General features: G+C 39.4%; 1 protein-coding gene across 1 annotated transcript; it reads right to left on the bottom strand.

Annotated features, from left to right (window-relative positions):
* Positions 1 to 7,349: 7,349 nt before the first annotated feature.
* On the bottom strand, positions 7,350 to 13,062 carry tmem256 (transmembrane protein 256). Its single transcript, XM_059354931.1, has 4 exons — positions 12,935 to 13,062; positions 11,563 to 11,600; positions 11,035 to 11,115; positions 7,350 to 8,002 (listed from the first exon to the last, which is right to left on the bottom strand). Exons 1-4 carry the CDS (start codon positions 13,014 to 13,016, stop codon positions 7,859 to 7,861), a joined length of 345 nt encoding a protein of 114 aa, XP_059210914.1. The 5' UTR covers positions 13,017 to 13,062; the 3' UTR covers positions 7,350 to 7,858.
* Positions 13,063 to 17,724: the final 4,662 nt, after the last annotated feature.

The raw sequence follows: 17,724 nt of genomic DNA, 5'->3' as shown, positions 1-17,724 counted from the left end.
CCTGAGAGAGGATTTGGCGCTGCTTTGGTGTGTATTATACAGCACGCGCTGTTGTATATTGCCTGTGTGTGTGTGTGTGTGTGTGTGTGTGTAGGTAGATATTTGTGTGTCCCCTGGAGGAAGCTGCGGGTAATCATGTGAGATGGCCTGGGCCAGAGTGTTTCATTCCAGGTGTTTCGGGGGAGAAGTCTTTCCACAGTCAGCCCATCAGCTCCATAAAGCTCTCTATCACCTTACTCACTCATGACTCTCACACAGCTCCCTTCATCTTTGACCAAAACAGACCTAGACCAAGAAATCAATGGAACAAGGAGCTGTTCCCCACCTCAGAAGGAGCTGATGTAATTAAATCCGTCTGCAGGGTAAGAGAAATAAAGGATAGGAACGCTTGTGAAGTGCAGGGGAAGTCCCCGGAGGTTTAATTAACAATATCTAGCAGTAGTATCTGTGCTTCTTCTTTCTCTGACGCTCACTACAGTATAGACTGACGCAGAGGCAAAGCCCTAGACAGACTCTCTGCCAGTGGGTTCGCCTCGGAAGACCATCCTGCTCTATGATGTGTGGATTAAATAGCAACATACAGTGCCTATAGACCCCACTTCAGTAAACATGATGCAACTATTTCATATACTATATACTATTTCATATACTATACTTCATATACTAGGCTTTTTACTCAATTCACAGTAAAAAAAAGCTGCCTCAATTTTAGTGTTGGAAAGTTCGATTCTTTATGCTGACTCGGATCACTGACTCTGGGACGGTAAATTGAACGAAACTTTTTTATTTAGTTATTTTCCTTAATATCCTTAATTTTAACTAGTGTGGTGCCCACAGACCTGCGACTGAGCTGTCTGTCACGTGTCAAATGAACGAAAGACACAACCCTGACGACACGAACGAGTCGACTCATTTCTGCTACTCAGCCCACAGTCCTGTGGCTGAGCCTCTACAGCCGTCACAAGACAAATGAACGAGAGGCACAAACTTGAGGACACATAGTTGAGTCCCGAATTAATCATTTCTGTTTCCTCTCTTTACTGAGCTGATGCAGCTGCCATGTGATGAGGGAACGTACTGCGTGAAAATGAACTTATCACTCACCGAGACTGCCCATTACCCACAGTCATATAAAAGATTAGTTCAAAGTGAACGAAACATTCACACCGACACACCACTAGCACCAATCATTATCTGTTATCCTTAACCGATTATCCCAACTCGGGTCATGTGGGGCTGGAGCTGATCCCAGCTAACCACTACACCACCGTGCTGCATCAATCATATTTTTAAAAAAAATTAAAAAATCAGACATGTAATGTGAATGATGTTGCTCGTACTGATGAACACACAATGGATTTTCACCTAAAGGCATTTTTACAGCAAGTCCGTATTTTTCGTATGTTTTTTAGTCCGTCATCCAATAAAAACTTCTCAGAAACCTTGCACACTGAGTCATACACATTTTGTTATTATTTTTGTAGGACACAAAATAGAGTTATCAAGCATTATAGGCATTAGCATTATAATTATTATTATTATAATTATTAAGTAATTTAAGGATGCACTGGATAGTCCCAATCGAGGCTAATGAATGAATAGCATTAGCAAGAAGCTATTGTTTAGCTGCCTTGCAGCTAAACGCAGTTCAAAATCGAAACGTTCACAAACCACACACCACTACTCCATTTCAGTATCCTGGTCTTGTTCATGCTGGCTCACTCATGTTTGCTCAGGTAATTAGTGAAATGGGGATCACCTGTGTGTAGTCAAGGGGTTTCAGTTGATTGTAGAATGATTACACCTGCACCATGAAGCCAAAGAAACCCTCCAGGTGAAACGGTGATTGAAAAGTCACAGGATTAATCGAAGACAGCTTTCAAGTACAGTTTAATCAATAATTCCCTAGCACAATGATTCACCTTTGATAAAGTTTTTTTATGCCTGACTATTTCTTGGCATTCTAGAGAGGAACGTCTGGAATGCCTTGATTAGTCTGCTGCACCCATGACTCGTCCCTGAATAAGTGGAAGAAAATGGATGGTAGAATTATGCCTTTGCATTACCTACTTGTTTTTTTTTTGCTACATTTTTTAGCCTTGGTGCCCTTGTCATAACCATGAACTCACAAGTTCCATTTGAAGGCAGCAAATGCCAAGAAATAGTCAGGCACATAAACCCTTCTCAAAGGTGAATCGTTGTGTTTGGAAATTATTGATTTACCTGTACTTGGAAACTGTCTTCGATCGATGCTGTCACCTTTTCACAAGTGTGATTCTTTGCCTTCATGGTGCAGGTGTAATCTGAAACCCCTTGACCTCACACAGGTGATCCCCATTTCACTAATTATGTGAGCAGACATGAATGAGCCAGCATGAACAAGACCAGGATACTGAAATGGAGGCAGCTTTTCTTACTGTGACATATTTAAAAAAAAATCTAGTACCGTTTTCCAGCTCCTCCTGGGGGACCCTGAGGCGTTCCCAGGCCAGGCGAGATATATTATCTATCAGGCTTGTTCTGGGTCTTTCTGCCTCTTACCAGTTAGACGGGAGGTGCCCGGGAGGCATCCTGATAAGATGCCCCAACCACCTCAGCTGGCTCCTTTTGAAGAGAAGGAGCATCGGCTCCACTCTGAGCTCCCTCTGGACGTCTGAGCTCCTCACCCTATCTCTAAGGCTGAGCCCAGCCACCCTACGGAGGAAACTCATTTTAACCGCTTGTCTCCACAATCTCTTTCTTTCAGTGGGTCACGACCCAAAGGTCATGACCATAGGTGAGGTTCAGAAACAGAAATGGACTGGTAAATCGAGAGCTTCGCCTTCGAGCTCAGCTCCTTCTGCACCACAACGGTCTGGTGCAATGCCCCCACTAATGAAGAAGACCACAAGATACGAAACGAGATACTTGAACTCCTGCACTTGGGGCAGTAGCTTTCATTCAACCCAGACATAATGACGTAGGAAACGTAGACTCTTCTCCTCTGTAGTGCCCCATAGGTGGAAGCTACCAAGCTACCTGAAGACCCAACTCTTTGCTGAACACCTTCACACTTGTTCTATACAGATGACAACGATTGCACTGACCGCTCACACAACATAAAAGCACTTGCGTCCTAATGGATTTAAACTCAACCCACTCTTGCGATGTTTCTTGACTTCATCTTTGCTTGTGTTGTATTAACTCTCAATTGCTTTGAATAAAATCGTCTGCTAAATGACATTCTAGAACTGTAGGAAAAAAAAGATGAGGCCGTTTGTAATATAAACATTTCCCTCAGACATGCAGTATTTTAAAATCAGCATCAGCAAACATGTCACAACTCTTTCCACTTTTGAGGTTGTGAATACCTGATTTTTAAAAATGGTGGTTCCCTGCACTGCAATGGGTTGTGTGTTCAGCCAATAACCATAAGACAAAAATGCCTCCACTACACTATATTTGCTTAAATGAGAATTCAGTGGCTGCTTTGATTTGTATTTGCTATGAAGACCATGTTATACAGTAGAAAGCACACACACAACCTAGCAAGTGGACCTTGAGTTGTAGTTTGTCAAACTATATTTCCAAGATATTTGATGTTAATCTAAATAATTTTTGTACTGTGCTTAATTAGTGCATACAATCCAACCAGACTCGTGAAGGTAGATAAAATGCTGCATTAATTAAATGTAGCAAAATACATGTTAATATGGAGGGGGTGAAATAAGTATTTGTGTCTTATAATTGCAGTTAATTAAGATCACTTCAGAGATTTTCTCTCTTTGAAATTAAAGGATCTTTTTCGATTGATCATAATAAAAAAAGAGCCACATTGAATCTAGTTTAAAGCCACTGTAAACTGAGGACTGGATAGTTTTGTCTGAATAGCTCGGAAAGTTACACTAAAGCAGATTAAGGCAGAAACAAGTGTATCCCTTTTTCTCACTTTCTATGTCTCCCTCTCCCATGTGCTCACACATTAAATGTGGTCTGCCAGAGCAGAACATCGTGATCCAGCTGGATTTGAACACAGAGGTGCTGTGCTGGCAGACACAGGATCCACACATCTGAATGTCAGCTGTCAGGGGAGGAATAAATAGCGCTAAAATAAGACTGCTGTGTGAAACCGGTCAAAATTTATACCTTCTATTTTCAGAGAATCACATGAATTTCCCTTCAAGTATTTAACACGTAGCTGAAAATTTGATGATGGCGCTTCAGACGGTGTGGAACTCCCTGCAACTTCCAGTCAGGTGTCTCCCGTGAACTTTAAAGTGGTGAGTCAGAGAAATGTGACTGGGTGTCGAAGTCGTGTGCTGTGTGATGGGCTCGGTCGTGGAATAGCAGAAAGCTTCCCAATCGCTGCTTAATTCTAATGAGGGTTTTATGAGTCGTGATCAAGAGCTCATTGGCAACGTGTTCAGTCAATAGCGCCTTCTCTTCTGAGCAGAGCCCCGGCTTATGTGCCGACCCCAGCAAATTGACCCGAAGATTTATACAGCTATTTTCTAAAGGTCCCCTATTCGTGGGCCTACAGTCAGGAAGGCGAATTAGTGTTTCAATGGATTTCACTTTCAATTTGAATGCGGAGTGGTTGGAACATGGCCCCGGCTAAGGGAAGGCCATGGGTAATGAACTCCTTTGTGTTCTGCCACTTAAAGGATCAAATGCTTGAGGCTGGGAAGACATTCAGCACTGCAAGAGATGATTTCCTTCAGCTGCCATAGGTAGTGAATGCTTTGAGTTTATCCACCCTTTCCTGAAAACCACACATTGATGAGACCCGTTCAGCTGGCATTGGGGTTAATCAATGGAATGGTTTGCTTTTCACCATTATGTCAGCTGTGAATCCATCCAGGATGCATTGATCCATGTTCTACACAAATTAGCACTGGGGGTGTTCCGCAGGGTAATGTGTAGGAGGCAAACAAACATGATAACTGCAAGGAATTCAAAAGAAAAATAGGAGTCAGATACTTCAATTGAAGAAATGTAGGCTCTACTACAATATAAACACAGCTACGGAAGAGGACTGGGGCCAGGTAGGAGAAAAAAATAATGACAGGGTTTTTTTTTCATTTTACAGTTTGAGAATAAAGTTGAAATGTCGAGAATAAAGTCAACTTTTTGTGTTCTGTAAAGTTGGAACGATATTCACAGATTGGTTGCTTCTGTGTCAATAAGTCACCAAAGGAACATTGTTTTCTATCCGAACAGTTAGGTAGACTGCAAGCTGCAACCTGATTTTCATCAATGTCATAAATGAGCAATAACCACAATATTTAAGGTGTGGTAGTACTAATCCCCTACACATGAATGAGCTATTGGTAGTAGCTACCACAACTATTGTTTTGGAAAAAAAATCTGCTTTTATTTAATTTATGTGAATGTTTTGGACATATATTAGACGTATTGAGGAAAATCAGGTTGTGGCTTGCAGTCTACTTCACCAAACTCAAAAAGTTGACTTTATTCTCTGCATTTCGACTTTTTTTCGACATTGTATTTAGACTTTTTTCTAATTTTTGATCATTTCCACTTTTTCTCAAAGGGCATAATGAATTGTTTTTTCCTCCTCGCATTATTTTTTTCTCCTACTTGGCCCTCTTCCGTTCACAGCAGAAGTAACCTCAGCATAATAATAATCAGCTTTCTATGGGAATTAACAGGAAATTATGGAAATTAACAGAAAATAACAGAAATAACAGGAATAACAAGGAAAATACTGTTTGTATTTGCCATGTCATATGCTGATAGAAACTATATTTCAGCATGTTATAAGAATACTTAATCAACTGATTTGTAAGATGGATCCATTAATTTGTCCATGAATACAATATGAAATGTGCCCTGTGGTGAGCAAATTAACTATTGAGAAAAGCTACTTTGACGATGAGCACTGTGTGGAAACTTCAGGTTAACACAAACAATTAATTTATCATGGAGAGGTTTTGCAATGAATAATGAATTGAAATGGATTCATTAAAACTCCACAATTAGCATACCCAAGCTACACCCCACAGCATTAGATCATGTTTATAGACAGCAGGATATTTAGAGAAACAAATATTTCCCCCCGTTTTCAAAAAAGTTGCCATGCAAGCCAATCAGAATCCTCAGAATCAACAACGAATAACACGAGCAATTTCCTGTTCCTTTCAAAACAACTAGATAGAATGAGCGTGAGAACCTAAAACCCCGTTTCTCCCAGTTGACACAACAACACATAACACATAAGAGTTTTCCAAATTCTTCACTTTGCCCGGAGTTTTTTAGAAATAATTGTTTTCCGTGATAAAAAAAGGTTTTTCGTGTAAATGAGAGGCCAAACCGCATGGAAATATCTGCGTTTTCCCTTCATGTAAACGGGGCTTTAGAGCTAACAGAAAATAAGTTGACATAAACTGTGTCCTTTGCTTAAGGCTGCTATCTGCAGGTTAAATAAAATATCATAAAAAATATAAATATATTCCCTCCAATGACAGAATTAAAATTCAAGACTACATGATACATTTTATTTGGCTCAGAATGTGCAGTAGTGTTACAAGATACTTTGCAACAGTTGGTAGTAGTGTGAGAACGCATTATGCCTGCAGAATGTTGCAACTTTGCTGAATTTCTTTTTAATAGGATGCTTAAAGTTTGTGTGTGCTGCTGACACATTGGGATACTTTTAACCAAATACGTTTTAAAGGTAGGATTTTTATACTAAAATTGTGCAATTCTGCAGGAACACAGGACAACTGGAGTAGGGCTTATCCCATGGGGACCATGAATGTGAAAAATGTCATGAGTGGAAAAATGAGGAAACCCAAAAATATGTAAGAAAATGTATTTATTTCAATTTGAAATTCTTCACATTTATTTTTTATTTTTTACTTTAGTTGCCACACGTATGCTGTATAAATATACAGAAATATAGGGACTGTATTCACTGCAATTTGAAATACAGTTTAAAAAAAAAAAGCGACAACAAGATATACAAGAAACCTGCATGAAAAGGGAATTTCTTCTGGCTCATTAGTGGTTTTATTTCCCAGTACAATATTGATACAAATGTAAGCGCACCAATTTGAGGTGACATAATGCAATATGCTGTAATCATTCACGTCTTCATTTTAACACAAGGGCACCAGTCAAAAACAGACTGCAATGGTAGAAAAGTGACAATCCTGTTTTTTTAGCCTTGGAGCCCTTATCATAACCATGAACTCACAAGTTCCATTTGAAGGCAGCAAATGCCAAGAAATAGTCAGGCACATAAACCCTTTTCAAAGGTGAATCGTTGTGTTTGGAAATTATTGATTTACCTGTACCATGAATGTCGTGAAAAATGCCATGAGTGGAAAAATTAGGAAACCCAAAAATATGTAAGAAAATGTATTTATTTCAATTTGAAATTCTTCACATTCCTTTTTTATTTTTTTTACTTTAGTTGCCACACGTATGCTGTATAAATATACAGAAATATAGGAACTGTATTCACTGCAATTTGAAATACAGTTTAAAAAAAAAAAAAAAGCAACAACAAGATGTACAAGAAACCTGCATGGGAATTTCTTCTGGCTCATTAGTGGTTTTATTTCCCAGTACAATATTGATACAAATGTAAGCGCACCAATTTGAAGTGACATAATGCAATATGCTGTAATCATTCGCGTCTTCATTTTAACACAAGGGCACCAGTCAAAAACAGACTGCAATGGTAGAAAAGCGATAATCCTGTTATGACCTTATCTCCCCCTGACACCCGCAGCCCAGGACAGGGTGCGGCTAGAGGGGTGACATAACTCACAAGCTCTCCAGTTCATCCATTAACAGTCTGACAGTTAGTGTCACATAGTGGCCCTGTGGAGGGGATGTGAGCTGTTGCAGTTCAGAGGACCATGGCCAGCCAGCCAACGATCATCGCTACACCCCCGATGGGAGCCACCTTGCGTAGACCAGGGTCCCCCGTCATGGCCTGGTGGTACAGAGAGCCACAGAACATCCCCATGCCTGCCACCAGGAGGGTGCCAGCCTGGAAAGAGGGGAGATACGGGAAACATTTAGGATGTATTATGAATAATTAGGTGGTGTTTTCATTCAGTACATCACAGATATGCTCATCACTTACACCCTAGCAAGAACACTTCGGTCAACAGGCAGTGGCAACTTACTCATCCCTCACACCAGATCCAAAGAAGGAGAAGCAGCTTTTAGTGTCTATGCCCCAAGAAAGTGGAACACCCTGCCTGACTCAGTTAAACATGCCACATCAGTAGCCATTTATAAAAACAGATTAAAAACCTATCTTTTTTCAACAGCATTCAGTTGAACTGTGTGCGTGCGTGTGTGCGTGTGTGCATGTGTGGTTGTGGGAGTGGGTGCACATGTGTGAGTAAGTAAGTGTTTATTTACATACATATTTATTCTGCACTGGAATTCTACTCCTTAATACATACTCCTTCTTTAGACACTTTATTTGTATTTTTACATTACATTTTATTGTATTTTATTGTATTTTTATATTTTATTGCTTGAAGTATGCCTAGGTTGTTCTTTTTATTTAATTATTTAATTGTGTTGTTATTGTCTCTGTGTGTAATGCTGCTGCTACACTGTAATTTCCCAGCTTGGGATAAATAAAGTATTATTAGTAATTAGTAATTTGTAATTGATTTTTTCTAATTGTTTTCTGTTGTTCTGTTTTTTAACTGGAATTATGTATGTCATTGTGAAGCACATTGAGTCTGCCTTGTGCATGAAATGCGCTCTATAAATAAAGTTGAATTGAATTGAATTGAATTCCTACTACGAAGCTGAATGTTCTTTTTTGACTTCCCCACTTGCTTCCTAACTGGTTTTCACTCTGCTCAAATGTAAAATGAGACAGCTCAAATGACTCCAAAAGCATTAAACAATGATTTTTACGTCATTTGACAGCAACTTCTCCCATTTCTTTCCAAGCTTAAGTAACACCGTTAGACAGGGGGAGTGGGGTAATAAGGTCAGCTCATTCTGAACTGGAGAATATAAGTACATAATGTCCCACAGAAAATACTGAGCCTGGAGTCAAACTGTCTTTCCATAAGGTTCAACTAGATGTGACATCCAAAAGATCTGGATTTGATTGGCCGCCACATCAATCACATCTAATCTGGCAGTTTATTGATTTTCAATCAGATATTTTGTGGTTAATGAATCTTTAAATAGCATTTACTTGGTAATAGGGTTGTCAAAAGTATCGATACTCAAAAAAGTATCGATACTAAACCATTGTATCCGGATACAATACTCATTTTCAAAAGTATCGAGTATCTGAAGCTTGTTATCATGGTTGCAGTTTCTTTTTGCACAACTGTTTTTTATTATAAATATTTAACCTGTGGTTCATTTTTCTTGTTAATAAAAGCATTTCTGTTAAATTTTAGGGTCTTTGTTTTTTATCCTTGTGGTATCGAAAATGGTATCGAGTATCGAATATTTTCCTGAGTATTGGTATCGAGTTGAACATTTTTGTATCGTGACAACCCTACTCGGCAATGCGGGTTACTAAACTCCTCAAAAAAGTTTTGAAACGTTATTTCAGTCAAATATTTCCCCCCTTGAATAATACTAGTTGGGGTTGAATTATACATTGTTGGATAGTCTGTGCAACAAGGTACAACTTAAAAGGACCGTGCATTCGTGGAATGAGCAACACAGCCAAGGGTAGTTTAAAAAAAAGTGCTAAAATCCTCTGCAATATTCTCCTGTTGGTGTTCACTCTGGTTTTGAGTTGTTTGGTGGATTGAATGATTCACTCTCCCACAATAATAGGGAAAATCTCTGGAAGAAAGCCTACTGTTCCTCAGTGAAACAAGGGTGCGGAACCAGTCTTCTTGTGGTGTTGCCTTCCTGGGACGCCCACTTGTCAGTCTGTCTTTGACTTCACCAGTCTCACAGAACTTGGTCCTGAGTTTGGAAATGGTACCGCTGACACCAAATAATGCTGCCACCCTGCATACCTGAACACCAGCTGAAGCTAAAACTCAACAAAGCTACAAGATCCATGCACACAAGTGCGGTCAATTAGGTGCCAATAAGGTCACAAACCTAGAACCTGAAGCTCAAAACAAGAGTGAATCCCAACAGGAGAATATTGCAGGGCATTTTGGTACATTTTTATGGTACTGCTCACATGTTTGGCTGTGTTGCTCATTTCACGAATGCACAATCTGTACAAATTGTAGGTTTTCCAATGATATAAAATACAATACCAATTGGTATAATAGCTCATTTTTAAAGGACGCTCAAGTGCATCCAGCCCTGCAGTGGCGGTTCTACACAGGGGCCTACAGGGGCCACTGCCCCTGTGAAGAAGCCCTTGGCCCCTGCTGTGGCCCCTGTGTCAAATTAATAATAAAGTGATGAAGAATGATGAACGACAGAACAATTCTTACCTATTTTTTGTTCAAACAATACCTCATTGTAGACAAAAGGAACCCAGAATGCGTACATTGTTTCATAGTTTAATTGTTCAATAAAAGCTTGTGTATATATAAAATAAGATCATTATTACTGTCCTGCACTTCCAAAATATAAAAAAAGTAATTGTGCACAAAAATGAGAAAATGTTATTGTTGTACGAAAATAATTGTTATTGTTGGTGAGTCTCATTGTTTCAATGTATTTATATCTTCCAAATATACTTAAATGAGATGTTTAAATAAGCTAATAAGGTTTTGAATGCTTAAATATCATCTTTGCCGTTTTTTAATGTGCCCCTCTGATTAAACACTGGCCCCTGCTTGGCCCCCACAGTAGAACTGGTCTAGAACCACCACTGCAGCCCTGATGATTGGTATAATGGTGTGTTTACACTGGAATGCTGCCATCTATTCTCCTCACCAACCTCAGCCAAAAAAAAAGCAAAGAACTTACAAAATTTCTTGTTTTCTGAATGGAGTTTGGATCAATCAGGTCAACAGTATGCTGAAGAATCTCAACGCTCTCGCTCTAGTTTAATCTCTGGATTGACTTTGTATGTAATGACGTGCAAAATATTCACTTTTGGACTTCCATACTCACCACAGCAGGTTGACCACAGTGGGCAGCACCCAGCAGAGCCAGGCTGTGGTAGAAATGGTATTTGTTGGCTGTTTCAAATAGCTGGAGGGCCAGACACAGAAAGACAGAATGGGTTACTATCATGAACCTATGAACCCATAATTTTCTTTAAAGAAGATCTTTAATTGCACGAGGGGCAGTCTATCAAATCAGACTGAAAAATGCATAAACTCTTCAATAGATATTTTAAAACCCTCTTCCTGTCTTTTGACATTCTGACAGTTTCCAGATCAACAGTATGAGTCAATATGTTTAGGGAATAAATAAATAATAATCTCACAGGCACATGAGCAAAAAAATATTGCTACAGTAACTCAAAAATTGAGCACTAAACTAAAACCAATCTTAAAATTGCATAATCCAGATCATGATCTGACAAGATCACTGAAGTAGAAACTGTATTGAGAGACTGCAGCAGTGAAGTGGAAAAGGTTTGGAAAAAAACCTTTTAATATCACGATTTACCACAGTAATAGTGTATTTACATACCACTCTCTGGTAGTCGTCAGGGTCCTTGTTTTTGAAACCTAAAAAAAGAAATGGGGGGGGGGGGGGGGGGGGGTTACACAATGCAGTATATAATACGAAATATCACTTAAGCATGTTATCTAACAGCCTGGCTTCCCCTTAAAGGTCCTCTTCAGGTCCACATACACTATTTTGATAATCACTTTTAATTGATCTTGGACCCACTAATGTCATGAGGTTTTGTGTCAGTTGATAATTTTGTCAATAGTTGTACAAATTATGTTGCTGGTGATAAATAGGTATTTTAGGCAATTTCTTTTGTTGTCAGCTGTTGTAGTGTAACTTTTAAGGTCTCAGGAGAGATCAGGATCAGTCCAGCCCTAATATAATCCAGGCTTCTGTCTCATTTACTCATTTTAAATGTTACCAAAGTACAGCATTGATTAGCTACATCCAGCAAACACCAACTTGCACTTGTGACTGCACGTAAACCATTGACCCAATCACAGTGGTGGGAAGTAACTAAGTACATTTACTCAAGTACTGTACTTAAGTACAATTTTGAGGTACTTGTACTTTACTTGAGTATTTCCATTTTATGTAACTTTATACTTCTACTCCACTACATTTTGAGGCAAATATTGTACTTTTTACTCCACTACATTTAGCTGACAGCTTTAGTTACTTTTCAGATTCAACATGAAAAAATACTATATATTTAATAGGATTACACATTTATAAAACATAACAGTGTGTTAAGTAATTAACATTAGTCCTATCTGGACAACAGTAAAATGATACATACATAAATGCATCAATACAAATAATCTTATAATATATTTAGAATATATAAAACAATCTGAGTGGGTTCATTCTGCATAACAAGTACTTTTACTTTTGATACTTTAAGTACATTTTTGTGCTGATACTTTTGTACTTTTACTTCAGTATGTTTTGAATGCAGGATTTTTACTTGTAGTGGAGTAAATTCACAGTGTTTTATTAGTACTTTTACTTAAGTAAGGGATCTGAATACTTCTTCCACCATTGACCCAATCATAAGAAAAGGCTTCTTCCTCCATGACACACACTGAGGAGGCGGGTCACCTTGATTACATAATTGTTAATTTTACCAAAATGACGTGCTCCTATGTGTGTCATTTAGATGCCGAATTGGCTATTACGCTATTAAACATTAGCAAAATGTATTAGTTCTTTTCTAGTTGACGCAGCTGCGTAGATAGAGAAGCATACCTAGAATTGGCATTTTTGGGGACGGAGGCTGGAGCAAAAGCATTGACATGTGAGTGTTTCCTGACCGTGTTACTGTCTCCAGCCATAATAAAAAGACTCGAGCATGAGTGCGGAGTGTAAGCTAATGTCGGGTCCCTACCGTGAGCCCCGTAAGCCCCTGCTGCCACCGCAGAAGCCCCTGACAGAGCTGCTAACCTCCGGACAATAAGAGAAGCGCTCATGTTTTGAAGTTGCGTACGTGCGTGTGTGTGTGTGTCCGACGAGCGGAAGACTGATTGCAATGCTGCCTTCACTGTCCTTTTGTAAATTCCAGCTTCTGAAATCAGGACGTTACGGAGAATGGCTTTCATAACAAAAAGAAGCAAAATAGTCACAAAAAAATATAACACAATGTAACAAAACTGTGCTGCAAAGAGGGGGAGATGGAAATGCTCATGTGTGGAATTTAAAAAAAACGCATTATCTCATGAACGTTTGCATAGACTACATTTATTGTTACATTCATTACTATTATTATTTTTTTAAGGTAAATAAACAAGTAAAAACAAAATACATAGGCCTATGAAAAAACATAATATTTCAAAGAATACTATTTAATGGCATAGCTAAAATAATATGAAGCATCACATTTTTTTATTTTTTTTATATATTTGTAAACTTTTTTTGTCATAAGAATGCACAAGCAATTAGTCATACTGGTTTGTTGGTGACAACAACAACAACAATAATAATAATAATAATAATTATTATTATTATTATTAATAATAATAATAATAATAATAATAATAATAATAAAAATAACAATAATAAAACATGATAAGCAAAAATAAGAATGATTTTTGTAAGAGACATTTTTCTTATTTGTTGCAATTTTTCTTCTTTTCTTCAGTTAAAAACAACTTTAAAAATGAGGTTGAATTAAGAAGTGCATTAATATGAAATCCCCCTGTAAGATTGAGAAAAAAGTTAATGATTGAGTGCATAAACCGTTCATCACATTTGAAATAAATGGTAATATTTTTGCATGTGTGCTGTTGCACAGTATATCATTCTCCAAGTCTTTCCAAAATGGGATACATCTTCCATCAAAATATTAAATATTCATGTTTGCTGGACATATTTTCAGATGAATTCATCTCATTTTGTTTATGATGCCAAATAAAAAAGGGACCAGCCATGTCATGTCGTTAAAATGAGAGTTTCAAAAAGATTTTTTGAGTAGTACAAATTTTGTCCTAATACGACATTCTGCTGAGTCCTTGAAGGCAGCACCACACAGAGACGAAACTGCGTTCAATCCAGCTCTCCTGGCTGCAGGGCACATCCGTTATCTGGAGGCTTGAACCAAAATGGCGACTGCCGTGCTACAGTTTCGGCCCACGGGGCAAACTTCATAACTCCACCAAATAGATCTGACACTGACGTGACACTTCAGCATTCTTGTGATGGCTTTGGGCGTCGTTCTTAGGCTATGTATATGTGAGTGTTGGCATTTTACACTCCTATGGGTGGTCAGCTCTGGCTTTCACTTCTCTCATGTGGTAATGCTGAACACACAGCAGCAAGGATAAAAGTAAAAAAGCATTTTATTATTACTTGATTCTGTTTTTGTGTAAAATCTGGTGCTATCCCTGCTAAGCTTGGAGAACAGAGAAGTCTCACTGTTATTCACTGACCTCCATGGTGCAAATGAGAAAGAAAATCAAACACATTTTTATTTTTCACCTCTGCTTTGTTTAAGGCCTCACATCTGAAATGCATTATTCATGACAGGGCTGAATTATACTTTTGTGCAGCTTTTGTATGAATAATTAATTTTCTCCACAGAGGGGTTGCTTGGCTTTAGAAAGGGGTTTATGCTGGCCTTTTTTTTTTTCAGGATCACCGTATGTGCAAAATTGCCACATATAACACAGAATGATAGGCTCGGCGGTGCGGAGGGTGCATTAGTGTGCAGCACTTTGCAATTTTGTCCATCGCTGCAATTTGGGAAACACTGGTGAATTTCTCTGCTTTAGTGATAATGTGATGTGTTTTCCTGCCAGCAGAGGTGCGGGGGGACTAATGCTGATGTTATCCACAAGAATCCCTGCAGAGAGCCCACCAAAAGGGGGTGCTGTATTGCTTTCTCATCTGCTAAAGTTCGTCCAGAGAGGGATTGTGTGTATGTGAGTGTGTGTGTCTTGCAATTATCATATTGAAATTACACAGGGTCACACTGAATTACTGGAGAGTCGCTACAGCAGAGCCTCGTCCTTAGCTGACTTTGACACAGCATTTACACAATGCATACAATTAACACATCTTAATGACCATGTAGCTAATTAAAAGTAAGCTTTGTGAGTCACAGGGCTTCATCATCAGCTGTGAACTGAACCTCTAGCGAGTGAGTGTTTATGCAGGGACTTTTATTTTTTTTATTTCGCATGATTTGCATGTTGGGTTGGATGCTCACAGGGCATAGAATCCACTCAAAATCTACTGTCACACACATATAAACACAGGTCATTTTCATTCTGGCCCATGGCAGATGGGACAGCAAGGACAACAATGAAGTATGGCTTTACATCGTGTTTTCACACACAAGCAGCAAATTATCTCTAAGTCCCAGCAAGCCATGCGCCATGAGGTTCCTCCAAGAGCCAACATCCATCTCACTTCAGCCAGCTTGCCCGCCTCTCCTCTCTTCTCTGGCGACTCCTTCACTCTCCGCCAAACCTCGGCATGTTTGAGTAGAAACCTATGCATGTATGTGTCTGATCTCTTCACATTGTTTGCCCCCCTGGCCTGTTGTGTCAAGACCGAGCTGCAGTGCGAGGAAACATTCCGCTTTCATGACAAGCAGAACACGACTCACTTAAAACGAGAAAATCAACTGAGCACTTCCTGCAACTTGCATCACACATTTACATGACAGATATTTCATATGACCATGGCATGGTCAAATATGCTCCCATCCAGAAAAAACAAGGAATGCTTCCATTTCCACACTGCAGAACAAGTGTATGCACACCTGCAATCTCACTTTTCTTGCAGCTTAATGTACTGCCTTGGGTTGTTTTGAAAATCCAATTTTCTATTCTTGTTAGTTATATTGTTAGGTATATCTGGTGACAATGCATCTTTGTTCTGCAAAGGAGGTTTATTGCAAATAAAGTGGAAACAGATGGCTTCCTCAATAGGAAAATAAACTGGTTTTTGTTTGTAGGTAACAAGATAGATGGGGACACAACTAAATGGAAGGAGTGGTTGTCTGTCTGTCAAGAAAGTCAAGGCCACATCCAGAGCAAATTGAGTCTTGTTTATGCTCATATTGGGAAGTGTGTCTTTCTAATGGTAGTACAGTGATTGAGGAGTAACACCAAAAATCCATACGGTTCCATATGGTTCCAAGGCATCAGTCAAACCTAAAGCATCATGATGGTAGGATCGATCAGTCAATCAGGCAGTGCTCTGTCCACCGACACTGAATCAGCAGCCACACACAACTTGACCAATTCTCAACAGCCAAGCCTGAGACCAAGACAAGTCAGAATCCTTGTCTACAAAACAAACAGACGTTGTGATTAGAACCAGTAAAAACACAGGATAAGTTAATTAGCCCAGCTTGGTTCTCTGATAGTAACATCCAGACATTCATAATATTTCCACATTGAGCTGAATTACCCTTGGAGGTCTTCTCTCAAAAATGGGCAAAGTGATTAAAACCAGTAAAACCACAGAAAAAGGCAGTTTGACTTTTAAAATAAGTGTTTCTCCAACGCTGTTTGGCATGACGGTGGAGGGCGTGCTAGCTGAGCTGCTGTTAAGGTTTGCTCAGCTTGTTTCTCTGATAGAACATTCATAAGATTTTCACATGGAGCTGAATTATCTACGGGACTCTCAAAAATGGACCCAGTGATTAAACCAGTAAAGCACTGAATAATCAGTCCATAACCATCCATAGCGATCAAGACAATGGGGGCGGCTGTGGTTCAGTTGGTAGGGCCGTCGCCTACTGATCGGAAGGTTGATGGTTCGATCCCTGACCATGGCAGCCTACATGTCGAAGTATCCTTGGGCAAGATACAGAACCCCAAATTGCCCATCAATGCAGTGTTCATCGGTGTGTGAATGAATTCCCAGTGGTGGCAGGTTGCACCGCTCTAGGATAGTCACAGTATGTAGTGTATGCTATATAAGTGCAGTCCATTACAATTTTACCATTTACAATGTAGGCTCACTGCCATGAGCAACATTTGTAAAGAGACAATGTAGTCTGCAGTTTTAGAGTAGTTCTGAGAGGATTTGTAAGTTGAACCAACTGCAAACCAGCTCCAGCACCAGCCAAGCAAACAAACTAGGTTTGCGTTCGTTGAAAAAGGGGTATTAGCCACAGGAACAGGCAGAAACCAGGAGGAGCAGAGGCAAAAATGATGGTCGGGGAAGAAAGGCTGAGGCATTTAACGGGGGGAATGGAGGAGGCAGGTGAGTCAGAGGAAAGCAGGGCCGGCAACAGGAAATCCGTTCACAGAGAAGCACTGGAAAACCAGGCGTGAATCCAATGAACGATCTTGCAAAGAGTGTGTGTGAAGCAAGAGTTTATATAGTGGCATTAGTGATCTGAGGCAGCTGGATGAGCAGGTGAAGGGAGTTGGCAGCAGTTGGAGTGGAAAATTACTGGGAGAGTGAGAACTGCAGAAATGAGCAGGAGATTGTGCAGCTGAACCGTGAGACCAGCAGGGAACATAGGAACTCATGTGATGTTACATTGTAGCTAACTTAAACATTTCATGCATCAGCAACGTAACTTTGAGAATAGCCTGGTCCCAAATAGCTAGCTCTACGCAAATGACACTGTTTTCTCAAATGGTTATCTTGTATGGTCATACCGTTTGAAATGTCCGAAGTGTCTTCTCCTCCCATGTTACACTGAGCTTCAAATACAAG

The sequence above is a fragment of the Centropristis striata genome, chromosome 17 (genome assembly GCF_030273125.1).
Source record: "Centropristis striata isolate RG_2023a ecotype Rhode Island chromosome 17, C.striata_1.0, whole genome shotgun sequence".
NCBI classification, from domain to species: domain Eukaryota; kingdom Metazoa; phylum Chordata; class Actinopteri; order Perciformes; family Serranidae; genus Centropristis; species Centropristis striata.
The sequence above is the reverse complement of the archived record's forward strand: the minus strand, read 5'-3'. Positions and strand labels throughout refer to the sequence as shown.